Here is a 26,226-nt window from a genome sequence, read left to right on the forward strand (position 1 = left end):
TGTCAGAACTGAGGGGAAGTTAAGCAATCAGCTAGTCCATCTTCAATTTCCCAAATGCAGAGTGCAGAGAGGGTATGACTTGAGCAAGCTTGGCATCAAGGCGAGAGCTGAGCCAGTCCCCTGGCAGAGCCAGCCTGAATCTCAAAGTCCACAGAGACCCACCGCACTTAAGCTCTTTCTAAACTCCAGTGGAAGAGCAGGTGGCGTCCCATCTCCTGCCTTGAGTAGAATTCAGGAGTCCCCAGGGAGCTCTGGGCAGTCACAGGCCATGCCCCGTGGGTCACTCACGTGTCTTTGTGAGGGAAGTTTCTTTGTCACCGCCCAGCTGCTTCCTGCCTCCATGTTAAGGCCTCCACGCCAGTCTGCAGGGAAGCAGCCATCAGGGTTCCCTGACTTTGGCTCCCACCCAGACCCTGCCAGGCTCATACTTCCTGCTGCAAGTCAGCCTCTCACACATCTGCTCACCAAGGTCCTGGTCGTCTTTATGAGAATTTTCTCCTGGGCTGTAGACGAAGCATGACTAGACAGTCAGGAGACAGACATTCTCCCAGACATATAGACACTACAGGAATGTGTCTGGTCAGCACGGATGCTCCCCTCTTCCTCCTCGGTGGCGGGCATGGGGCTGGCACTGGGTGGGTAGTAGGATGAACGGTGGGGATGGAATGCAAGGGCATACTTAGCGCCTCCATCTTATTTTGTTCTTTTGGGCACCTGCAGATGTCCACGGTCCACTTTGGTTTTCCACACACACAGCATCACACACTCTGATCTTTTAAAGCAAGTGTTCTGGTGGGCAGCTTTCAAGTTGCCCCCTCAATCAGTGACCTGGGACTGTTTTAGAATGTTTCTGAGACCTGAGCACCCTTAGCCTAACATTGCTCTTCAGTATAGAAAGGGTTGCAAAGAGTCCCACATGACTTAGCGACTGAACAACAACAAATAGAAAGCCCTAGAAATCCCTGCATTGGGGCCTGAGGGGAAAAAGTTCCTGGATCCTTGGAGTAGGGGTATTTCTACATGTCTTGGGTTAGACAAGGCCGAATCACAACTTTGGCTTCATTCTGGCAACAAATTTATCTTTTTCCTAGTGCAGGAGTCACTAGTGCCCCCTGTCTGGGAACCTTCACTCCTGCTCCAAATGATGCAGACAGCCAGGAGCTTGCAGCTTAGGGCTAGGTGGGGCTGTGGCAAGAATTCCAGTGCAAGGGCCCAGGTTCTCCACTGGAGCCGTCACAGGCCTGTGGTCTTAGAGTTCAGGATGCTGTGGTGAGCAAGTCGAGTGGGGAGGGACAGACTGACAACAAAGTGAACAAGGCAATTTCAGCCATTAAAGATGTTGCTGAAGTAACTGGGGAGACTTTCCTGGTGGTCCAATGATTAGGACTCTGTGCTTCCACTGCAGGGGGTGCTGGTTCCATCCCTAATCTGGGAACTAAGATCCCACATGCTGCGTGGAGCAGCCAATAAAAAGAAAAGTAACTGGGCATGTGACATAGTGACTGGAAAGGGCTCTGACCAGGACAGGGGTGGGAGACTTGTGAGCAGGTAGATTTGAAAGATCTGAATCTTAACAAGGATTCAGCCCAGGGATGCACACACTGGACAGAAGGGAGCAGTGCTCGGCAGAGAACGACTGGCAAGCTGGTGGGCAGGGATTAAGTGGAAGAGGTCAGCTGATGTTTGCGGGCCGGCGAGGAAGTGGGATTTTATTCCGATGGGGAGAAGTAAGCATGCTACAAAGCTCTGTGAGTCCTGTTTCCCACTGGTAAAATTCCTGGTTTGGATTCAGTAATCTTCCAGCTCTCTGGTTTCATGACTACATTCTTTTATTCAAAGATGTTATTGAACCTCCAGGGTGGCTGCATTTAGCAAATGAAAACATAGGACACCCAGTTAGATTTGAATTTCAGATCAATGACCACTTCTCCTGTGTTATAAACCTATCCCCGAGTGTCAGTCAGCTCAGGTTTGGATAACTCACTTCACATGACCCCGAAGCCTACTGCCTTTGGAGGAGCTCGTCAGACATGCAGGTTAGAGTCTGGTGTGGCTTGGGAGTGAGGAATTAACCAGCTCCAAAAATCCACCTTGGCCCCAAATTGTGACCTTGAACTGGTGATTCCTTTGGGTGCCCCAACTCGTTAGCTGCCCACACGGTATTGATCAAAACGCCTTCGACGTCCCTCCATCCAGGTATGTATTGTGTTGTGTGGGGAGGTTTCTTGGGTGACCAAATATAGATTCTGGCCTTTCTCCTGAGAATTATGAGAAGGGAAGGGACTTCCCTCATAGCTCAGTTGGTAAAGAATCTGCCTGCAATGCAGGAGACCCAGGTTCGATTCAAGGGTTGGGAAGATCCCCTGGAGAAGGAAATGGCAACCCACTCCAGTACTCTTGCCTGGAGAATCCCATGGACAGAGGAGCCTGGCGGGCTATAGTCCATGGGGTCGCAAAGAGTCAGACATGACTTAGCGACTTAACCACCAAAGCACCAGAAGAAGGGAGGGCAGTGTGCTCAGCACCAACCTATTATCCTCACCGAGGGTGTGGCTGCGAGACCTGAAGTAAAGTTTCAAGGTTGGAAGAATCCAGAGAGATGACGTGGAGGAGGAGGAGCTGTGGGCTCCTGTCCCACCTTGGGGGCCCAGTTGATGCTGGGGTCTGTCTGCATGCAAAACCCACCTGGCCCTGTACTCCGCATCCAAGGCATGTGGGTGTCCCACAGGGCAACCCCAGGAATGGTCTCGGGCTATTCCAGAAGTCAGGGAGGGGCAAATAATCCCCGAGAAAAAATAGTCTCCTTAAATCAAGGCCTTGGGTCTCAGGAAAACTAGATGCTGAGAAAAACAGATCCTGAGTGAGGGATTTGGGTGTGGCCCTGCTGGGACTTCCATCTGTGGGAGCCAGATGACAGAGGCAACAGGCGTACAGTACCTGAATTCAGGACCCAGCTCTGAGGCATCTTCTCTGGTTAGTTCGTGGTGATGTCCGGGCTCCGACCCTTGGTTACGTGCTCTTGGAGTCCGTGTTACACAAGGGGGCGGGTGACCCCGTCTCTGTCAGCCTCACATTCAGCCCTGTCTGCAGTCCCACCTGAGTTTACGTCTGGGATGTGGCCCCAAATGTGTTGGGGGAAGAGCCTGAGGGGGCCTGGGGATTCAGTCACTCCCATGGACAAGGGGGCTCAGGCACTTTCTCCATTCATCAACGTCCTCCTGGACATGACCCAGGCCTCGGTTGGACTTGAGGTGGTGGGCACGTGTGGCAGCCCTTGGGCATCCTCTCTGGAGTGTCCAGAAGGGAGGGCTGTCCGTTCCTGCCCCACAGTCTCGGTGGCTGTGTAGCACAAGTCGGAAACGTCATCTGCCTGCCCAGCTGACCGGCTGGCTGAGGAAGGCCTCCCCCTGTCCTTTCCTCCTCCACTACCCCCAGGCCCCCTGCTTGCCCCCTCCTGCAGCATGCTACTTCTCTCACAGGCAAGACAGCACTCGCTCCTGTTTGAGGTCCATCGTAGCGCTGCGGGTAGAGTGTCCACTCCCTGAGGGCAGGAACTTTTTCTGATGTGGCTCCTGCTGTGTCCCCAGTAGGTGCCAAATGTTTGGTGAATAAATGAAGGAATGAATGGTGTAGCCCTGACACCTAGAGAACCATGGGGATCAGCTTCTCCAAACCGCGAGTTACAGGAGGGAAACTGAGCGGCCCTGAGGTAAAGGTCAGCCCACATCCTTGCAGATGAGGACAGAGCCAGGCTACATTGAGGTCTGGTGACACCCAGACCAGCCTTCCCAGCTTGCTTGCCTTTCCTGGTGGGGCCGCTGACTGGGGTGTCCACGCCCCCTGGTGGCTGAGGCTGGAATAGACCAGGCCACTGGCAGCAGCTGACACCAAGATGAGATGGGAGATTTACTTCCGGTTCACGTCACTTCTGAGCAGTTTGTATTTAACCCTTTAGGGGAGCATCTCTGTACAGAACCCTGTATTCAGTAGCAGGACATCCTGCAGGGCCACACAGACATTCGCTCTGGGCAGAGCACACCCACCTGCAGACAGAGCCTGAACATCAAGTTGAGCAGACACATGACATTCAGAATTGTAGTCAGAAACACTCAAAGCAAAACAGGCACACCCTGACCAAGTGGCCCACTTCTAAGGATCTATTTCAGCGAGCTTTTCTTCATACAGGGAACTCCTTAGTGTAAGAGTGTTACAGGGGTTTTTTTTTTTTTTGAATGTTACAATTTTTAAAACTACATTTGTTGAAGCAGTCATAATTCATTAAGAGTTACATTTTTCAGAAAGCATCACTGTAACAGTCCCTTCAGGCTTCCCTGGTAGCTCAGTGGTAAAGAATCTGCCTGCCAATGAAGGAGCTGTGAGTTCGCTCGCCGGGTCAGGAAGATCCTCTGAAGAACATGGCAACTCACTCCCAGTATTCTTGCCTGGGAAATCCCATGGACAGAGGAGCCTGCAGGGCTACAGTCCATGGGGTCACAAGGAGTCAGGACCCAACTTAGCAACTGAACAATAGTCCTTTTATTTTCCAGTCCTTGAAAAAAGTATCAAAAGATGTCAAAGTGCTAAGAAAACCAAATTCAGATTGCCCCCTCCCCTCTCAGACCCCTTGCAGGGGTCAGCCTCCACTTGGCACTTCTGAGCTGACTGGGATTGTACTAGGGAAAGAAGGCAGTGTAGTTCAAATGGAAGAAGCGGTGTGAGGTGCTGCACAGACAGAAACATAGCATGAATCTCCCCAAATAGCTTTCTTTGTGAGGAAATATCAACTCAAAGAGCTCGAGACCAAAGGGGAAGCAAACACACACGAGGAACACTTTCAATCCCCAGGCCCACAGGAGCCCATCAGCGGGGCTGTGAGGTCCAGGCCCCCTCTAAGGTGCAGGTCAGCAGGGACCCGGCCACGGTGATTATCCGCGAATGCGGTAGGCAGGTGTCCACAGTGGTACCTGCCGGACCTGCCGAGGGATGGCCCGTGTGTCCTTCCCTCTGGGCTGTCCCATGCCAAAACATTCCCCAGTGAAACCCAGCAACCACAAGGAGAGTACTCCTAGCGAGGGGACAGGTGCGAGTGAGCACAGAATACTCTGGGACCATTCAGCGAGGAGCCTCCGGGTGGGAGGCGTGACTGGGCCTCAAGCAGGTGGAAAAGATGGCCAGGAATGGGCAGAGTGACTGGCAGGATTTCTGAGGAATGGGGAGGAGTGTTATTGAGGACTAGTAGTGATACCTTTCCCAGGAATTTAATCCTTGGGCCAGCCGCCCTGGCCACCTGTGAGCCTCAGTGAGGTCCATTCCTGTCCTCCCTTCAGCCGTGGGTGCCTCCTGGCTGAGTTCCTATCATCTGCTTCCCAAGTGTGTTCTCTGCATTGTGTCGAATCACTCACACATCCAGTGGCCAGCAACTCTGCCTGGGGACGGTGGCCCAAAGGCATCTTCAGAAGTGCTCCTAAAAGGGAGCACTCAAGGCCACCTGGGCATCCTCTCGGGGCACACGGATGAGAGCAACACAAGGGCCTTGATACAGCAAGGCTGGCAGGATGGTCCTATCCCTGTGCATTAAAAGCATGGCCCAAGAGAACTGCAGACACAAGCCAAAGTAAATGCACAGGTGCATCCACAGGAGCACTACTCACAAGAGCCACAAGGGGGCAGCAGCCCAAAGCCCATCAGTGGTGACCGGGTAAAATGCGGTCCATCCATCATCCAACAGACTATTTAGCCATAAAAAAGAAATGAAGCAATGATACCTGCTCTCGTGTAGAAAAATCTTGAAGACATGAAGCTGAGTGAAAGGAGCCAGACACAAAAGGACATGTTACACTATTCCATTTATGTGAAATGCCCAGATCAATCAAATCCATAGCGACTGAAAGTAGATTAGTGGTTGTCAGAGACTGGGGAAAGAGAATGGGAATGACTGCTAATGTAGATGCGGGTCTCCTTTTGTGGTGATAAAAATGTTCTGGAACTAGACAGAGGTGCTGATTGTACACAGTAAATGTACTGAATGCCACTGAATTGTAGACATTAAATTTTACATGACTTTCATCTCACAAAGGAAAAACAAAAAACCCCAGGCATATGAAGGCTGACCCGTGTGTTTTCTAAGACCACAGGAAACAGGACAGTGGGAATGCAAAGAAGTCTGGTCTGTGGCAAGAGCCAGCAACAGGCAGGGCTGCGGGCTGAGGAACATCATCATTAGAGGGGAAGGAGATGCAGGTATCCACCAGGTCCTCCGTCCAGGGTCTGGGGCTCTGCATCTCCATGCCCTGTAGCTTACAGCAGAAGGCCCTGGGGCCCCGCGGGCTGGCTGCGGAAGCTTAAGAGTCTTCACTAAGGCACATGTGAGGGGCGCACGCACAACAAAGACGCAGTGAGTGATGGCTCCTGCAAGTTATTTTACTTTGAATACATAGGAAATGAAATCTACAAACAAGATGCTATGTTCTATGGCTCTTTTAAACAATGCTTTGTATTTACAAAAAAATTTTTTTTCGTGATTAAAAGCACCAGCTGAAAATACAGGCGGCTAAAAACTTAAGACACTGAAAATCCATTAAAAGACAGTATGCCAAACATACATTAAAAAACCCTCTAAGGAAACAAAGATGATGCAACCAACACATTTCACCCACCGTGCCAGACAGCCCTTTTGGATTTCCCTGCCTGTGTTCCCAATAAGTGGGATGGGGAGTGCTTACCCCAGGGGGAGGACCCTGGCCTCCCCCATGGGTGACTGTGGGGGTCCAACTATGTGTCTGAGAGGGAACCGGCACCTCCTGGACCTCAGGACTGGCATCCTCAGAACCGCAGGACCTGAGGGCCACCACCACTGACAGGAAGAAGCAGGAGGCACACAAAAGGGAGTCTGACAGCTTTCAACAATTAACCTGCAAGAGCAATCTTTCTGCTACTCCCTCACACCCCACGTGCGCTTAAGGGTTTGGAGTTTTTGTTTTTTCTGAACACCCAGCTATATGACACTGGCTTTAATGTATCTCTGGGGCTTGTGTGCAGTGTGTCTTAAATTCTTACGATTGAGAAACTGTGAGGCACTGAATTTGGACTTACAGGAGGGTATTTACTACAGCTTTATGTAGCTAAAAGGTGCTGCAATGAAGGGGAAGTTCAAAGCTTGCACGCATGCATGTACATGCAGGTTGGCTTCCATAAAGCTAGAGCAGAATATTAAATATCAAGTACTGAATTTTTAACTGTAAACTTAACAACTTACCCTTAACTTTACACACACATAGATAACAAGAGTGGTCACTAAAAGCACTTCAACATCAGGACAAGACGTTAAGTTCTGAGGTTCTTATTTCAACTGCTCTACATACAAAATGCCCTAGAAGCAAAGAAAGGTTTAAATAAATACTCAAACAACGTAAAGCAGGACTGAAGAAATGTGGGTCTGGAGAGGCTGCACAGTGTGGAGTCCAGGCTAGCAGGTGCAACTTGTATCGACAGGTGCTCTGTCCCTTTGGTGGAAGAGGACCTGTGCGGGGGGGATCCTCAAAGGGGGAGGGAGACAGGATGGTGACAGCTCATGAACAGGCAGCAGACCACCTCTGCAGGCCTCAGAGACCCAGGGGCAGCCCCAAGGAGCACGGAACAGGGCTGGACTCTCAAGTGACCCAGGAACAAAACTTGGCCAGCCTGTCCTTTCAACCAGCCTGTCCCTTCATTCAGTAGCTTACTTGCATGCCTGTTGCTGGCCCCCAGAGGGCAGCAGGGCCTTGATGTGGGCAGTGACCCAGAACAAGGAGGTCTGCTGATAGCCCTGCTAGTGGCTAAGGCACACTCAGGCCTTGGGGCCCAAGTGGCTGACCTGAGCAATCCCAACATTCCTTTCGTCACAGACACTGAGGCTTTGAGAAACAGCTTTCACAGTGTTAGGGAACAAGACTTGAACCAACAAGCAGCCATAACTAGCAAAACCGCACACCACCCTCATCAGGGAGATCCTCCCAGGCACTGGAAGCCAAATGGGGCCGGGCTGCTGCCGTGACGGCCCCCAATGTCACCGTTACCCGGGGCATCTCCTCGACTATTCAAGAGGAGCACAGAACCAAAAATGGCTGCCTGGGCCTGGCAGAGCCTCCTGGGGTCCAGCTCGGGAAGAGGTTACAATGCTATCCCAAGACCCAAGGCAGGTAGGTCTTCTCCTCCTCCCTTCTAAAAACAGGGCAGGGTACAAAGGAAATGGCTGCTGCAAGGTGGTAGAGCTGAGCTGGGATGAGAAAGGCCCCTCCCGCCCTGCACTATGAACTCTGACAGGCAGAAGGCGGCTGAAACGAACACAGGAGTCTCAGCTCCAGGCACCAGCTCTGGCTGGGAAGCAACACACAGGCACACACGTAGATCAACCCCAGCAGGTGCGCTCCCACAGCTGGACAGTGAATCCAGTCAAGGTGCAGATGTTCAGAAGTCAAGTTCCGGGGTCCCCCAGGAGCCCTAGCTAGAGGCCCCAGCTGCCAAAAGGATGGATGCTGAACAGAAAGGCAAGTCAGGAAAAGCACTGGGGTGAGACAAGCATTTCCGTCCCTGACAGGCACCATCACTTCTTCCCTCTAATTGTGGGTCAGAAACTGGCATCTTGCCTCTGGGCGCAGGAAGCTGCCATGAGCAGAGGAAACACTCTGGCCCAGCACAGAGGCCTGTGGAAGTCATGTGGTACCTCGGTGGCACCAACCACCCGTGCATGCAGGGTCAGGACCTGGATGACGGCCAACACCCCCTTCCCTACCAAGACACTCTCTTGAAGATATGACTCAGACATGGAAGCAGGACTGGCAGTTCAAATCCACTTTGAAGGATGGCTCTGCAAAGTCGGCTCCAACATCCCAATGGCAAGCCACAGCACTCCGACTCCTGGTACCTGGCAAGAATGGCCAGTTGGCCCTTCCTGGGAGGACAGGAATCAGCCCTCCACGCTCCCCAGGGACCTGGGTGCTCTGGAGACAGTCGGGAAAGAAGCCTGAAGACAGCCATGCCAGCACGTCTCCAAGGAAAGCTCAAGTGCCATCTGGGTGGAAGTCAGGGACACACCAGGTCCCCACGGAGGTGTGGAGAAGTTGAGAGGCCCCGTCCAGGGGTCTCACAGGAGGCTGGCCAGGCTGGTGTTTGGTCCATTCTGAGCTTGGAACTGCACAGGGGGTGGGCCGTCTGTCCACTGCGGGGAAAGAGAACACACAGGTGAGGTCCTTCCTAGTGAGGAGCAGGGGGTTGCTGGGCCACATGTCTGTGCCTGGAATGTTGCCCTGCTCAGGCTGGTCAGGGCCCCCAGGAAGCAGCCTGCATCACCCACTTGGGTTGGAGCTCTCCCGCCCATCCAAGGGGGATCCTGAGGCCAGGCTGGGTTAGGGTTTGTTGGAGAGATGCAAGGAGACAGTAGCCAAGGGTGCACTTCGTTCCTCAGGAACCGCATCCCCCGGGGGCTGCTGGTCAGGTGAGCTGGCCCCAAGGAGCCACCCAGCACCCTCACTTTGTCTCCCCTACCCTGGGTCCATACCGTGATGAGGTTGTGCTCAGGGAGGCTGCAGGCCTCGATGTGGTCTTGAAGTAGCTGCTGCGAGAAGTTCTGGTGCATCTGGGCGGCTTCGTGGGCATCCATGGCATTCCCACAGGCTTTATTCAGGTCTGGGGGTGGGGGGGTGGGGGTACATGCAAAGGATGGGCCTGTTTTGGCTTGCCACTGCCCCATGCCCTCCCCTCAGGTGTGGGTGGAGCCCTGAAGTCAAACCCCAGCTCCACCAGGGGATTCCTGTGTGCCTGGCATGTCACCTGCCCTAAACCCTGTGTCAGGGTCAGCAAAGCCCATCAGCCAACAGCCAAGTTTCTGAGTCTTATGTCCTTGGAGGTGGATGAACAGCGGGGCCCACAGGGGCAGAGATGAGGGCAGTGAAAGTCCTTTGGGCTCCCTTGGATGTGGCTCTCCCAGGGATTTCCTGGCCAGCTTGTGGGCACCCAGAAGCCTGCAGGGAGCAGGGCACTGAGTGTTCACTTCTGAGGCAGGAAGTCCACTGCAGATGAGAACAGTCGGCCCTCTACCTCCTCGCCAGGACCCTGGGTGAGTCTATGGACCCTGGTTTCACAATCTGTAAATGGTGGAGCAGCAGTGACACCTGCTGAGCACCCTCTCTGTGCCCAGAGCACCCTGGCTTGTTCTGCTGGATACGTAGGACTGCTGTCCCCATTCATGGGGAGGAGACTGAGGCCAAGTGCCAGGGTTCACTGCCCAATCAGATGCCAAGAACTGCCTCGTGGGTCCCAAAGAGTCAGAATCACGCTGTGTAGATCTCACTGCACAAATGAGCCCACTGGCCTCAAAAAGAGCCTTTCGAGAAGCCTGAGAACTGGGGTTGTGGCCTGCAGAGGCCCAGCAGGGCCCAGCACCCTCTGGACTTCTGCTCCGCCCGGAAGCCCCAATCTCTCCCTCACCTCTTAGCAGGGCCGATGACCAGAGCTGCACTGACATGTCTGGGATCTTGCTGGCCAGCTGCATGGCGGGCACCACCATGTTGTTACTCTCCTGTTGACCAAGAGCAGCAGAATAGTCAGGGGTGGGGTGGTGGCGTGGAGACTGGGGGCAGGGACAGCTTGGGCCCACCTGTGACCTCCCGCTGCCTGGCAAATACCTACTCCTATTATACAGTCTATCTCAAATGAGCCTCTCTGAAAGTATTCCTCAACTACCTTGGGGAAAAGGAACAGTTCCCACTCCTTGGCTGCATGTGCCTCCCTGCTGGGCACAGTCATGGGCGACTCTATGTACCTTTGTCTTTCTAGGAAAAGGCACTGGTGGCAGGCAGCCCTGGACCCATCTCAGGAGCCAATTAAAAATACAGATTCAGGGGCTTCCCTGGTGATCTGCCTGCCAATGCAGAGGACACAGGTTCAATCTCTGGTCTGAGAAGATCCCACATGCCACGAGGCAGCTAAGCCCGTGCCACAACAGTTGAACCTGCCCTCTGGAGCCCAGGAGTTATAACCACTGAGCCCATGGGCCTGAGAGCCGACGCTCTGCAACAAGACGCCACCCTAACAGGAAGCCCGCTTGAGGCAGCTAGAGAAAGCCTGTGCACAGCAACGAAGATTCCATGTAGCCAAAAATGAATAAATAAACAAAATTAAATTTAAAAATAAATACAGATTCAGGGGTCTCAGGGCTGGGAAGAGGCAGCAGTCTGTCCTGGTGGGAGCAATTAGGACTACTGGTCAAAAGAGAGAAGAATTTTGTTTTTCTACATACGAGCCTGCTCATGTGGAAGGCCACTTCAGACACATGGGGCTGTGGGGCACCAGCATGTGTTCATTCTTGAAGCCTGACTCCACAATGCAGCTGCAACAGCACCATCCCTCACCCCTCAGGGTGAGCTGAGCGAAAGCTGCTGGGGGCTGTAAACACCCATCCCTGACTCTGCAATGCCTCCCCCAGTACAGGATCCATAGCTTACTGGCCTAAATCTTGGGATCAGGGTGACACTGGGAGAGCTCCTCATGTGGCAACCATGTGCAGTGTGGGGGGGGACAGTTGGCATGTAGCCCAGGGACACATAAATCCTCTAAACCAACTCCTGAGGCCCAGGTCCAACACAGCCACAGTTGTGTGGGGTGCGCCTCCACAGACACAAAAGCCCAGTGACTTCATGCTGCCACCATGGCCAGCACCTCTAAGATAAGCTCCAGGTGGGTCTCAAAAATTTTTTTCAAAATTGAACCAAGGCCTCCTAAGACCTCAGAATGAAGAACAGGAAAAACTAGTCTCCTCTTCCAGGTCTGGGGCTGAGAGGGAGCTGCTGGGAGGGAGAGTCCCCTTGGCTCCAATTCCCCACGACAGCTCATTTTCCGCAGATCCTGGGTGTGAAGACTGGTGTTATCCTGAGAGGGGTCCTGCATGAGGCCACCCACAAACTTTAATGCCCAGGTATGCTGTGGCCTGGCAGGCCCAGGGCAGGTGGTTTCTCCCACAGATCTAGTGCTGCTTGAGGTGGTGCCTGGCTTTGGGGGCTCTTGATGGCCCCAGGAAGCAAGAGAGGTTTCCAAATAAGCTCTGTAATTTGCTCCGGGACTGCCCCCCCCCACCCCCCCACCAGAAGCTGTAGCTAAAGAGCTGCTCTGCCCACCCTGCCCCACTGAAGGTGGCTTCTGGAAGCTTCTGGACAAACAAGCATCAGCAAGGTCTAGGTTCTAAGCCTGGGTCCGCAGTTTGGGGCTGTGTGACATTAAACTCCTCAGCTGGCAATGAGGTAATCACCACCACTGCACCGAGACACAAGGCGGGCAGCCTGAACTCAGGGGGGTGTCATGTTGAGCCCCTCATCCCTGCCCAACCCCGGGATGCGCCCTGAGGCCACTGTTCTCCCTTCTCCCTGAGTACCACGACAAGGTGTTCTAGGAGTGGAGCTACGCTCAGAAGGAAGAACCCACTGCTGACCCTCCTTTCAGGGTATTGATCCTGCCAGGGTTCAGGACATAGCTGCAGGGTTGAGCCTCGCAAAATGCTTGTCACGTGATTGTGGGGAGGGGAGATGCACTGGGCTTATTAAAAACACTCATTCTTTAGAAGCTCTGGGGTTTGATCAGATAAAACTTTATGGGCCTGCATTCCCTGTCCTGAAAACAGCTAAAGTGAGTTCAGCTATAGCACTGAACTGATGCCACTTAAAAATTCTCACTGCCATTAAAAAAACACCCCAACACAGTGGTGCAGAGAAAGACCAGACATAAAATTATAAAACAGCCTGATAAAACTTAGGCTTGGACAGAGGCAGGCAATGAAAAGAGCTGAAGACACAAGACACGTGAGGATTTTCTCCTTTGCTTCTCAGACTTTCTAGGATAACCATAGCATCTTTTATACCGACAAACATGTTCTTAAAAAATTAAAGAGCTTGTAAGGTCAATGGGTTGGGGTAGGTGAGATGTTCAAACACCCCCAGATGGGGAGACTGAGAAGTCAACTGATCCCACCCGAGACCAGATGGCATGGGTGGGGACCAGGCGCAGGGGGACACGGCTGGTGAGGGTAAACACAGGGCACCCTGAGGATACCGTGTGTGACGGGCAGAGGTGGAATCCCTGCGATTGTGGCTGAGAGGACGCACCTCTCAGCCCCACATACTGACACAGGGGAGGGGCCCTGCCCTCAGCCTCGGCAGCTCTGGGCAGTCTCAGCAGCTCTGGCCCCACTGAGCCCTGGCCTTGCTTGACAACTGCCAGAGGCCGACACTGGCCCTGTCTGCACCCTTCAGGAACTCAAAGCTCCTTCAGCCCTGCCTGCCCAGGCTGTCTGAGCCTCAGGGAGCAGCAGGGTGCAGGTGGGGGGTTATGGGGGTGAGAGGTCACTGAGATAGGCTCACTGCAGGGCACGGGATGGAGGCACTTTGCTAGGTGCTCCCCTCACCCACCTCCACCCCACTGAGCACCACCCTGGCCCTATGCCCCTCAGCCTGGCCCCCGACACTCACCCTATGGTTTCCCAACACATAGAAGATGTGGCCTAGGAGCACGAGGGAGCAGGCTGTGAGCCGATTCAGGTCCTCTGCATTGGACATCTTCAGGGTTTCCCGCAGAAAACGCCTTTGTGAGAAGAAGAGATGCTGAGGCCCCACTGGGAGGGCTTTCGGGGAAGAAAAGGCAGCAGTGGCCTTGGGGCCCTGAGCAGAGACCACCTGGGGGAGGGTGGGGAGGGCAGGAACAGGGGGCCTGGGCACGTGCCGTTGGGGGAAGAGAAACATCGAGCGGTGCCAGGTACAGGGCCACCTGCCCTCTCCAGTACTTACTTGGCCTCGTTATAGCGTCCCTGGAAGAAGGAGAAGAGCCCACGCACGTAGAAAGCCGCTGCTCGGAGGCAGTGTGAGCTGAGGGGAGAGTGGGGCGTCACACCTTAGTGAGTTTTAATGAAAGCAGCAGATTTACAAATGAGGACTGGGTGGGAGGATGGGAGGTGTTGGGGTACACAGGCAATCTGGGGCCCCACAGATGCTCACACTACCTCAAGAGCAGAGAAGGCATAAGAAAGTTGGTAAAGTGGGATTTGGGGCCTGGGGCTGCCTACCTGACAGGGAAGCTGTGGTCTGGATTGATCCTCTCCAGCAAACTGTACAGCTGTGAAAGAAATGTTCACAAGTTAGGATAACTCTGCATTTCTAAAAATGAGAAGGTCTGGCCCCAGTATTCCAGTAAATGACTAGGGCTGCCTGCAACTTCCTAACCCAGTCTCATGGCATATGCCCGTACCTCAAATCCCATGACTGAGTGCAACCTGCTGGAAGGGACAGAACCTGCAACGTTGCTGACATCTTAAGCTCCCTCTGGCTGATATAAGGAGGGGAAGGTGGGTTGGGGGATGAGGGCTGAAGTGGGCTATGGCTGTGCCCAGTACCCCCGTAGTCCCTTCAGGAGGCAAACATTGTGGTGGGGGTGGAGGTGAGACAAAGGGAGCCAAACTCCTCTAAGACCCACCAAGATCACATCAGGCCCTCAGGACCCTGCCCTGCTGTGCTCTCAGGCCACTGGAGCAGCTGGACTGGGCCTTCTGCCCAAAGCATTCAAACCAACCAAATATGTGTGACATCAGCTGAGGACAGGGCCATCTCTCTTTGTAGCCAAGAGATGACAGTGGCCTGAACTACAAAATGAAGGTCACAGGCATGCAGTTCAGTGGCTGATCTGAGACACGCCAGAGGGCTCCAGGCTGGAGGGAAATGGGAGGGCTAAGGGGGTGTCACATGGGAAACCAGGTGGGAGGTACTTATCCTGGGGGGCAAGCTCTGGCGCCCGCCTCCCTGCTCCAGCAGGCTGGGGCACCAGAACACCTAGGGGCCTGATGTAGACAGGACCCAAGGAGTCACTCCTCGTAACTGAGCCAAGAGGCCTCACTGACAGACAGCCAGAACAGACAGCTGAGGGTAGAAGAAATTTTCTTTTTTCCCCAAGGGATTCAATGCTTGGCTAGTTTTCAGTAGAGAGACGTGTTAATTTACTATGGAAACGTTTCTGTCTTAGACTTGGCCTCTCCCCAGCCACATCCATGCTCCACTCGGTGGGACACTTTGTTGGAAGACAAATACCCTAGGGTCGAGAGATTTGCTGGTGCCCAGGACCACACTTCCCACACACCCTCCTCCAAGTAAGAGTTGAAAGAAAGGATACCAAACATGAAGCATGTCACCTACTACCTCTTGGTGTCTATTTCCTTCCCGTATATACACACTCGCCAGGTTGGTCACGATGAAGGCCCACAGCTCCTGGTGATTGGTGAGCTGGAATATGGGAGACACAGGGCATTAGGGGGCCAGGCTGGGCACAGTCATGTCACTTGGGGGTCGCTTGGCGGCATCACAGCCACCCAAACGCTCCACAACAGCTACCTTGGAATCTTCTTACTCTTTTTATTCCAAACACACATACATACCTCTGCCTCCTGAACCTAAGGACAACAAAATTGTTAGTTCTTGTCATTATAAAACAATTATCTGCATTATAGGAAACTCAGGAAACAGAAAAGCGCAGCCAGCCACCCCAGAGCCTGTCCTCAGAACACGCCAGTTTGCTCTGTTCTCTGCTGTCTCAGTCTGAGCACCTGGGTGCCCCGCCCCCACACCTCAGGTGGCCACCCCAGGACCCCAGGGTGTGTAAACACAGCAGAGGAGCATGCTTGCTGGTTCCTCTGCTAATGGCTGGCAGTAGACAGATCACCGTCCCCGTTTTTCTGGGGGAACGAGAATGGCCATGAGAGGAACCAATCTAAGTGGTTTGAGCACTGCTCAGACCTTGTGGGGCTGAGCATTCTAAACGGGGCTCAGTGAGTGCAACTGTGTAAGAAGCCGAGAGTGTCTATGAAGCACAAACCCCACCTGGAGGACCCTGGTAGGAGCCAAGGAGATCCAGAGGGCTGTCTGATCTGAGCAAAGATGCTCCAATGTTTGTCATAGGACCACAGGAAATATGTTTGGGGTCATGAGGGGTCGGGATCCAAGTTCTGGTTGTACCACGTCCCCCCCCAGGTTGGTGGACAGGACCCCTGGTGGCACACACCATCTGCTGGGAATTTTGATGTTGAAACAAAGCAGCAGCAGCAACTTGTGTAGGAAGTGGGATACAGAAGGTGTGTCTAAGAGACCTTCAGAGGGCCACAGGCAATGAGGGGAGGTCTCAGCACCAGTGGAGTCAACGGCACCAGGGCCCAAGTAGCTGGGACACAAGTCAACATCACCTGGTGGACCACTGGGAGGACTGGGAATCCTCAAACTGGCTAACCAGGGCATGTCCAGCAGGTGCCTGGCTCAAGACAACCTCCTTGAGGCTGCCCTCCTGAGTTAGCTGGGGAAGCCGCACCCCAGTGTGGCCAGGAGCCCCCTTGCCCACAGCTATCCTGCACCAGGCTGTGCTGCCAGTGCTGGCCTGTCCGTAGCCGGGTGGCACAAGGCCTGACAAAGGAAGCCCTGGATAAACGGCACAGCACAGTCGCAGCTGGCACCAGGCTAGATGCTGCTGAGTCACCCACTGACCACGGTTTGTGTGGCTGTTGTCCCAACTCCTTACTGAGAAGCACCTCCTGCCCCATAAAGTGAGGGCCGGCACCTTACCCGCAAAGCTGTGGTGAACTGGGCTTCGGCGTTGTCCATGCAGTTGACAGAGACACAGTACAGGCCCTAGGAGAAGACAGTGCCCAGGGCTCAGAGCCACATGCGGCCTGCCTAGGGTTGCACAGCTGCACCCAGGCAAGCCTGACTGGAGACTCGACCGAGACAGCTGTATCTGAGCTTTACCCTGACAAATGGAGGGGAAGATGGCATGCTTCATTATTCCTGCCTCCTGGGACCTGAGTCAACTTGGACTTGATGAGACTCTTGTCAGAATGAAGTCCAATGGGAAGGTTCTAAGACCTGCCTGGGGTGTTGGCCACAGGGCTACTCACAGGGGTGGGGCTGGGGGCGGGCAGCCCTCATGCACTCACCAGCAGTGTATGCAGCTGTGCGGCGTGGTTGGAGAAGAGCCGGGGTGACTGCTGGCACAGCTGACAGACCTGGGAGATCTGCAGGGAGAGCATGTCTGACATCACTGTAATGTGGGACCCAGGACCCTGGCAGCATTGAGAAGAGGCCCCCAAAGCCAGTGGGGGTAACCACATACTACCCAGTCTAACCTGGGCATAAAATCCCAGCAGCTGTGCCCACTGTGAGGATGTTGACCCTTGTCTGGTTCTCTGCCTCCTCCCTTTGCAACCTGTGTCTTAGTCATATAGTACCTACATCCTTATCAAGGTCCCCATGCCTTTTCAGGAAGGTGGGCATCAAGGATTACAATCATTAGGCAGGAGGGGTGCTAGAACTGCCATCAGCAGACTCAAAAACCCCAGACCCCACGTTCCTTGGGCATAAAAACTTTTAGGTTAAAAACCTCTGATTATGTCCATTAAGGCTCATGGATGGCCAGGTTACGTTCTCCCAAGTGACACCCTGAGGACCCAGCAAATTCAAACGCCCCCCCCCCCCCCCCCCCGCTCCCGGCCCTGTGTGCACGCGGCCCCCGGCGGCCTACCTCCTGCAGCGCGGTGGCCTTGTGACCTGTGACGAGCCGGCACATGATGATGTGCTCCAGCAGGATCACTTGGAAGGAGGACAGAATGGGGCTGCAGTCGAGCACTGGGGGCGAGAGGCGGGCGTGAGCCCTCGAGGTGCAGGAGGAGACCACCGAAGAGATACTGACCCACGCCCCTGCCTCCTGCAGGCCTCGAGCCCTCCTGCCACACCAGCCCCTCAGCTAGCTGCCTGCGTCTGAGCCCACTTGCTCTGCGAGGCACTGGCCTAGCACCCAATCTGCCACCTTACTTGGTGCCCACAGCACCTTCAAGCAAGGGGGTCCATCTCCCTGTCCAGGTGAGGAATCAGGTTCATAGCCAGGTTTTGGTGACGAGGTATCTTAAGAGTAAGAAATTCTTAAAGGGATCTGTCTTCCATCCTCAATCTGCACCCCTGCCCCGACCCAGCTGAGTGCTCAAGGGCACGCTGGGTACCACAGGTTCTAGAAATGCCGAGGTTGCCTGGGAGACTATGCAACAAGCCTCAGACAACAGTGGCGGGGGTGGGGGGGGACCACAACTTCTGGCTGTTCCAAGAGGCTGTGCTCACACTGGAACCAGACAGCACTTTCCCAACTCATCTGAAAGAAAAGAACAGTAGTTCCTGCGAAATTTGGCTCTCTGGCTCCTCCCCTGCAGCACTGACAAGGGCGCAGGGAGTGAATAGGGTGAACGGGGCACAAGCCAGCCAGGGACACGTGGGGCTCTACGGTTCCCACTAATCAAAGGTCCTCAATTACCCAGGATGGATAAGTTAAGCACCCAGAAGAACCTAGGACCCCCAGAGGATCTGCTGTCAGCCAAGTTCCAATTCCGATCTCACCCTGAGCACAATCCACATTACAGTACTGATAACGGACAGCAAAAGCAGCCACCGCCTCTTTCAGCTGAGCACTGCTGTCCCTGCAGGTTCCGGTGGAGCCCCACTAACCCTCATGACTATCTGTGCAGTGAGGGCGATAGGACAGAGATGCTACAAGTACTCACCCAACCTCCCTGGGGAGCAAGGATCCCGTCCAGGCCTGGCATGGCTCTGCCTGAACCTGATCATCCCTATCTGCCAACTGGGGTACAAGACCTATGGGGCGGAGACCCTTGCTGCAGTCTTTCAAAGTCCTCCAGGCCCAGCACTGGCAGCGACGGGCGGGCTGTCCACCAGGGGGCTACTGACCCACTGGGCCCCACAGAGCCTGACTTACTCTTGAGCTTCTCCAGCTGCATGAGGGCCTTGTCCGTGTACTTCTGCGCCTTCTCTAGATAGCCTGCTTGCATGGAGTGCATCACAGTCACCTGATGACAAGGTCAGATGGTGGTGGTCACCGAGGCCCTCTCCTCTCTCACCTGGCCGCCAGGCCCCGGCCCCGGCAGGGACTCACCAGGTAGACAAGCACGCACATGTGCTCCTTGGGCAGCCAGTGGAAGAGGTCAGCGGGGTTGCTGGGCAGGATCTCGTCATCGTGCAGTGTGGAGATGGTCTGGATACACTGCTGCAGCTGCTTCAGGCATGGCTTCACGCTCTTTACCTGCAGCAGGCAGACAGCACTGCACAGCTGACCACCCATCTGCTCCTATCAAGTGCCAACACCCTTAAGAGGCAGGTCCCCACAGTGGCAACTAGCCAGGTCCTGCCTGCCTTGTCCCACCCCGAGGCCCTACGGGCCATCTCCCCAGCCGTCAGCACCCTGTTCAGAGTCTGCTCTGTTTCGATCTGTAGAGTGAAGTGCTCAGCCCAACAGGCAAAGGCGGGTGTGGGTGGGGGAACCAGGAAGTGTGGCCAGTGGGGAGGGACAGGAGGCAATCGCAGAACCGATGTCTCAGTCAGAGGCCCATCCACCACCTGCCTACTCCCCAGCGGCCATCACGTGGGCGGCAGTACACACCTGCCCAGCATCCAGGTAGTGGGTCACCTGGAGCACCAGGAAGAAGACACGCAAAGACTCTTTCTGGATGGGGTTCCCTTGCCAGTTCTCAACTATCTGTCCACAGAGGGTCAGCAGTGGGTGGACTTCCTGCAGCTTGCGCTCCATCAGCAGCAGCTGTGGGGAGAGGTGCATGTGCTGGGGACTCTCCTGGTGCACACGGCTGCCGCCCACCTGCCCATGCACTGTGCAACTGCTGGCACCTCAAAGGGAGGGCACAAAGCCAGGCTGGAACCCAAGTCCAGGCAGCTCCAACCGAGGCGGCTCCTCCATCAGCACAAATCCCACAACCCGGACTTGGAGCTGCGTCTCTGAATCCAACTGGGGGATGGGGGACAGGGTCTGCCTCTCATGGCTACCTGCCATGCGTGAGGGTCTGGGCGACTGATGGACCATGACATGGCAAGCAGGCGAAGCCTTGGCAGACCCTGGGAACCCAAACTCATGTCCACCACACCTTACCCTGCCCAGCCTCCACTTACCATCCCTTTGCTGAGCAGGAACAGTGCCCTGGAAGAGAGAGGGGAGTCAAGTCTGGGAGGCCCAGGCAACCTCGAGGATGACTGACACCTCAACATTCACAGGGACCGAACCCCTGGGGCAGTTAGATGGACGACAATGGACCCTGGCCAATAAGTGTGCTCTATTTTGTTCTATTTTCCTTTAACTTTTTTCTTGTTTAGGCACTCATGAGGTTCAAAAGCTCAGAAGGCAGAAACAGGGGCTCAAGAAAGCATGGAGTGAGGACTTCCCTGGTGCCCCAACGGCTAAGACCGCTGCTTTTAGGGCCAGCTGTGGGGCTGCAGGCATGCAGAGCCTGCAGGGCCCAGTTTGCTCAACATCCAAGTCTCTGTCCCGCCAGTCTGTGCAGAGTCCTGAGGTGCTGCAGCTGACACCCCATCAAGTGGGCATGGTTCCAGGTGAGGAGACTGAGGGCACGGGGGTCCCAGTCACACAGAGAGATGTCTACACTCCCAGCCACCTGTCATTCTTTGTTGTTACCTCACAGCATGGACACCCTAGGGTCTCCTGTCTGAGTGCTGAAATCTAAGGTCCAGAACTTCACATCAAGGTTCCCATATTATCACTCACTAGGCCTTACTTCTGAGATCAGAAGCTCTGTGTCAGGAGTCCTGTAGGCGCCATGCCCTGGTGAGGCCCACCCAGTTATCTGCCCACAGTGCTACAGAGGCCTGTCTTGAGGACACTCGTGAACATGTGCAGTGTGCGGCCATCCCCACGCCCTGCAAGTCTCTGAGTGTCACCCCAAACCCAGTAACGGCTGCAGCGTGAGGAGGACAACACAGGCCAGGCGCACGGGCCAGACCGTGAGTGTCCATCCCAGGGCAGGGTAGCAGAGGGATGCAAGTCTGCGGGGAGCTGTGTGGACCCCTGTGAGCACTTGCAAGTCCAGAACTCAAGAGAACAGACTTAGGAACTGTTCTGTCCCAACAAGCCCATGGGACAAGCTTAGAGTCTGTGTACAGAATTTTTCACAATCCCCACACACACACAACAGACTAATAGCACTGCTACCAGGAGTCTGGAATTCTACTACAGAGGATTCTTCTCTTCGGGGTAAAAAGAGATTGCAGGCCCTCTAAGAGGGCACACGGTGAGGCACTGGTGGCCTCTGACCCTTGACCCCAACCCCAGGGCACTAGCCTCCAGGTAGTTTAAGCAGCTTCATGCGTAATACGAACCTATGTCCGGTCTTTGACACAAATGTCCTCTTACTCTGTCTCCTATTATATACCTAAACACTCCTGGGTGTGCTGAGTGGGGACACTGGCTGCCAACCATGCTGCCCACAGTATCTACAAGGACCACTCTCACATCCCACCAGGAAGCGGATCAGCCCAGCAAATTCACGAGCCCTTTTTATTTCAAGAGATGCTAGAAATATGCAAGTGCTCACAGTGCTGAGAATGCCAGCTGCCCCTCACCCTCACAGTCAGCTCAACAACTTCTTACTTCATGAATCGATGGGGCAAAGGCATCTCTGGGCTGCCTGAATTTGTGTGTCTCTTACTATGAATAAGGGTGGTCATCGTTTCACGCTGAAATGCCATTTCTATTTGCTGTCCAGGACCAAGGTGACCAAACTTTTCCAAGTGAGCGAAGAAAGGGCCCAAGGAGAGGGGGCCTACCGTGTGTACTCAGATCCCACCACCCGGGCGTACTCGGCTCCCACACCCAGGAGGTCGCAGGCTGACACCAGGTCCTTCTCAAGTGTGTGCAGTTGCTGAGAGAAGGAAAAAGAGCAATGACCCTCACTTTCAAACCACCAGACTTACCGTGTCTGACCTGCTACCTTGCAAGCAAGTTACACAAAACCTCCCCACATCAGCAAAACTGCCTCAGTATCCGCTCTGAGCTAGACTAAGCATGCTGCCTCGTCAACACTAGCTGCTCTGGGCACAGAACCCCGCCTCGCCTCCAGCTCAACGGCGCAGAGAGCCAGCAGGAACGCCAGCGGGCTCAGGCCTGAGGGCCACGCGACACGCCTGCATGCTTCGCAGGCCGCCTCCGGGGGCCGGCCACAGGGGAGGGCCAGAGGGGCCGCAGACAGGAGGGCCTCCTTCAGGGGCAACGGGCTGCGGGGGTCCCAGACGCAGGCTGACGGGCAGGGACGCCTGTGGGGCCTCCCCTGAGGGCCTGGGCTCCGCTCACCGCGCCCACCTGCTCCGTGGCCTGAGCCAAGTGACTCCGTGCCCCGCCTGCTCCCTCCTCTGCCGAAAGAGACAGAAGCCATGGGAGGATTCCAGGAGGGCAGTGCACGTGGGGGGCAGGAGGGTGCCTGGACAGAAGGCAGCCGCTCAGGCTAGGTGAGCTCTCCTCAGCAGGGGACCTTCTGAGCCAAATCCTCCTGGCATTGAGAGGCTCCCCCGGGAGCAGGTGACACTGGCAGCCCAGGCCCCACTGTGTGCACAGGCACGTAATGGGGCTTCATCACGGAGGGCTGGCAAGAAGTGGCTGGGGGGCAGGCCGTGCCAGGGTCAGAGGAGGCTGGAGGCTGGCCAGAGACAGGGCGATATGGGCAGAGCCAGGATGGAGAGGCATCTCCAATGAGTCTACCTGGCCTGCAGGCTCCTCCACTGCAGCCAGGAAGGCCCAGCCCAGAGAGCCGCCCACCCAACCGGCACCCGGGCATCTGGTCAGGCCCACAGTACGCACAGCGAGCTGGAAGAGCAGGCGGCAGTGCCAGTACGGGGTCTGCTGGGAAATCTGGATGGCTTTCCGCAGCAGCGGCTTTGCTGCGTCCACGGAATTCTGAAAGGAGACAGTCATGTTTAAGGAGGAAAAAACAAGCTGGATTCCTTCTGCAGCAGCTGCGGACCCAGGCGGCCATTCCCAGACACATTTACCAAAGGATCTGCTTGATTTAAGAAGAAAAGATATTTTATTAGCCTCACCGGCTGGGAAGTTTTTTACATTGATCTTAAAATAATTCCCTAGTCAACTAAACTGAAAGTAGCTTTATTTCAAATTCCTGAACAGTCAAATTGATAACAATTACCATCTTTTCTGAACTGTAACCAGAGTGAGGGGCCAGGGGCTTGAAACAAGAGTCACCGTTCAAAGCAGAGAAAGGCAACTTTCAGTTACACTTGAGATCAGAAACCAGCTTCAGTTAAACTATGTGAACTTGGTCAGGAATTAATCATCTTCAGCCCAGGAACAAGGCTGCTTTCCAACAGTGCTCAGTAGAAAAAGACTCTGCTAGCCGTTGTCAGCGAGTGGCCATCCATGGCTGCCCTGTACCAGGTGCTCAGTTCAATTCAGCCGCTCAGTCGTGTCCGACTCTGTGTGACCCAATGGACTGCAGCACACCAGGCCTCCCTGTTCATCACCAGCACCAGGTGTGGAAGACAGGAAAATTATGCAAAATCTTAAAAGCCAGAAGGGAATCCACTCCTGTGAGTCCCAATCTGCCACTGTGCCTTCACTACAGGGAGAGAGCGTTTGCTTTCAGAAACCTTTACATGTTCTTACCTCTTGACAGTATAACTCGGACAGAAGACTCGCTGCTTCAAACTTAACATCTTCAAACTGTGGGATCTAGTGATGTCTTGTTAAGGAAGTAGAGACACTACAAAATGGTCAGTTTAAAAGGGCTATAGTTCAGCATTCTTACACTGCAGAGGCTGGCTGGCTGGGCACATCCCCGTCCGCTCTAAAATCTCAAGTTCACGTATTCCCCTAGTAATCCCTGAGCTTGCTGCTGGCTGGTGTGGAGCTAGACGCTGGGGCACGAAGAGGAGCACCGCACCCAGGGAGAAGCTGCTGGTCTAAAGGGATGCTCCAGGGCATCTGTGGGGCAAAGCCCAAACCCAAAGTCTGCATTATAAGCAGAATTCAAGTTTATAACACATGTTTTTATTTAGAAGGAGCTTTCCTTAAAGGGAATAGTACCAAGGAAAGGATACTTGCTGTGATATCAACCACTGAAAGAGAAAGAAAAAAAGAGTTAATTCTCGACCAGCTAAGCAGCTTTGCGCATGCTTAACTGGGTCCACTTTGGGGTTCACACGGGTTGTCCTCTCACCAAAGACTGAAGGTGTTCAGTTAAGTGAGAGCAGCCCCTGAAAGACACAGGTGGGCCAGGAGGGGGAAGTTAACAGGACTGGAGGAGAGGGACAGAGGAACTGAGAACACTGGAGAGTCACTAGGCTCCTGTCTCTCTCTCCATCCTCTCTCTCTCTCACACACACGCGCGCGCGTGTGCACACAGAGCCCAGGCAAAAGGCACTCTGCAACCAGACCGTGTGCGCCCTCCCCAGGCAACAAGGCCTGGAGGAGCTCAGGGTCCCCAGAGCGACATGGCCAGTGACTGCTGCCGTGAGTGTGGCCCCAGAGTGAGGCTCCTTGGCTGGAGGCCATCTACAGAGACAGTGAGGACAGGCTCAGCTCCAGCCATGTGTGTGAGGTCACAAAGCTGGTAAACACAGAAGCAGGGGCTTGCATTCTACAGAAGCCACTCCTCACTCAGCATTCAGCAAGAGATGCTCACTCCTGAAGGCCACCAATTGGGACGGGCAACTGGAGGATACTATGTGACTAAAAAGCTGGGTTAGGGACATGCTAAGACCTGGTCCAACCTTGAGATTCTGACGTTCCATGGCTCAATCTCCACATGTAAGACCTGTCTGGGGCAAGGCCTTCATGCTCAAGGGGAGCCCTTTAGAGAGAGTACACGGTGGATAAAAACACACACGGGAAGCATTTGCCTTCTACCTGGAGCTCCGCGTTGCCGGGAGCCGGCACACGAGATCCCACCCATGACAAGGTCATGAGGGAGAAAACCTGATGGGCAAAGCGGATCAGGTTTTCAAGGATTTCAAAAGGCTAGCTCACGAGATCCCACCCATGACAAGGTCATGGGGAGAAAGCCTGACGGGCAAGGCGGATCAGGTTTTCAGGGATTCCGAAAAGCTGCCCCCAAGCTGCCCCCGGCGCTCACCTTAAAGATGGTATCTGTTCTTCCGATGCTTGCTTTAATAGACTACTCCCTAATTTCTGTAACATAGGCAGAAGGCCTTCCCAGATTTCTTTCCAAATAAAAATCAATTTAGAACTTTAATCTATAAGTTTCCCAGGTGGTGGTATTTTATGAGATTATTCAGGGTGAAAGGAGTGTTTTAATTTAAACTCTTTTGCTGGTAGTTTGTTAGCCAAATGCATTTATGCCCTTGGTACTAATATGCATGATTGCTTATAATATCCTAATCATAAAATAGCATAAATAACCTGATTATATAAAAGCCCTAATAGATATAGAGCCCTTTTAAGGGGTAAAGGAGTCCTATTAGAAAACATAAGAAAAATTATTCTATAGGTGGTTAATGGGTTGAGATTTGCTTGCTGTGATTTGCTTGCTGTGTTTTTGCTTTTAATGTGCTAAGGTTGTGTTATAGAAACTATTGTTAATATAGTTAAAGATCTAGAGAAAAAAGGACTTAGCCCTAGTGTGGTAACAATAAGATGGTTGCTAATTGTCAGTCAGGAGTGCTAGGCAGAGGCTGCCTCACTGAAGCTGCAGAGTCTGTGTGGGGTAAACTTCTTAGATAAACGCAACTGACAACTTTTGCAGAAGGATTAATTTTTGTATTAACAAGAATAAAATTCTACTCTGTACTATTTCCCTATGAGACTGTTACCTTTCAGTTAAGGTCACCATAAAAACGGAAAATAGGTTTATATTCACCTGACCTGCATAAAATGTTAATAGGCCCCAAGGCCAGAAGATAATGTACAAGACCCTCATAAACAAAAAAGTATGCAGAAAACACCCTGGTTTTGTGAAGGATAAGCTGACGTAATGTTAAACTATCTTCCCCTTAGAAATGTACTAACTTAGGGTATAAAAGCTATGGTAAAAAATAAAGCATTGCCAGACTCTGCACCCCCCGCCTGGTCACTCTCTCTCTCTCTTCCTCTCTCTATCCCTCGCAGACTTGGCCCTATGAAGGCTGGTCTCACGTGTCTTCTATCTCTCACCGACGCCGTTCATCCTGAGGGTACCTCCTGGATCCTGCTGGGGCTGGACCCCGGCACTGCATGGCTTGCTCTGAACAACTTAAGTCTGGTAGCCAAGGCAAAACTCCCACCACGCACAGGAGTTTCCAAGTCAAACCCAGCCACATCTCAGAACCTGGCACAAAGCTGACCGCACCTGAGTGTCACTGCCCCTCA

The 26,226-nt window shown here is 53.8% G+C and overlaps 1 protein-coding gene across 2 annotated transcripts in view; it reads right to left on the bottom strand.

The window, feature by feature from the left end:
* Positions 1–6,399: 6,399 nt before the first annotated feature.
* MAU2 (MAU2 sister chromatid cohesion factor) overlaps positions 6,400–26,226 on the bottom strand; it is a 34,720-nt gene continuing 14,893 nt past the window's right edge. Inside the window, exons 2-19 of one of the 2 annotated variants that reach the window (XM_020884537.2) lie at positions 23,961–23,978; positions 23,527–23,592; positions 22,708–22,803; positions 21,681–21,775; positions 20,013–20,040; positions 19,492–19,647; positions 18,988–19,134; positions 18,811–18,901; positions 17,572–17,675; positions 16,988–17,065; positions 16,617–16,682; positions 15,207–15,290; positions 14,084–14,133; positions 13,809–13,886; positions 13,494–13,605; positions 10,465–10,555; positions 9,536–9,663; positions 6,400–9,196 (exon numbers count right to left, since the gene is read on the bottom strand). In XM_020884537.2, the coding sequence (XP_020740196.1) occupies positions 9,122–9,196; positions 9,536–9,663; positions 10,465–10,555; positions 13,494–13,605; positions 13,809–13,886; positions 14,084–14,133; positions 15,207–15,290; positions 16,617–16,682; positions 16,988–17,065; positions 17,572–17,675; positions 18,811–18,901; positions 18,988–19,134; positions 19,492–19,647; positions 20,013–20,040; positions 21,681–21,775; positions 22,708–22,803; positions 23,527–23,592; positions 23,961–23,978 (1,563 nt within the window). In that variant the 3' untranslated portion in view covers positions 6,400–9,121. Of the gene's footprint in view, positions 9,197–9,535; positions 9,664–10,464; positions 10,556–13,493; positions 13,606–13,808; positions 13,887–14,083; positions 14,134–15,203; positions 15,291–16,616; positions 16,683–16,987; positions 17,066–17,571; positions 17,676–18,810; positions 18,902–18,987; positions 19,135–19,491; positions 19,648–20,012; positions 20,041–21,680; positions 21,776–22,707; positions 22,804–23,526; positions 23,593–23,960; positions 23,979–26,226 lie in introns of both variants that reach the window. The other variant, XM_020884536.2, reaches the window with a different exon arrangement.

Source organism: Odocoileus virginianus, chromosome 3 (assembly GCF_023699985.2).
Source record: "Odocoileus virginianus isolate 20LAN1187 ecotype Illinois chromosome 3, Ovbor_1.2, whole genome shotgun sequence".
Taxonomy (NCBI): Eukaryota; Metazoa; Chordata; class Mammalia; order Artiodactyla; family Cervidae; genus Odocoileus; species Odocoileus virginianus.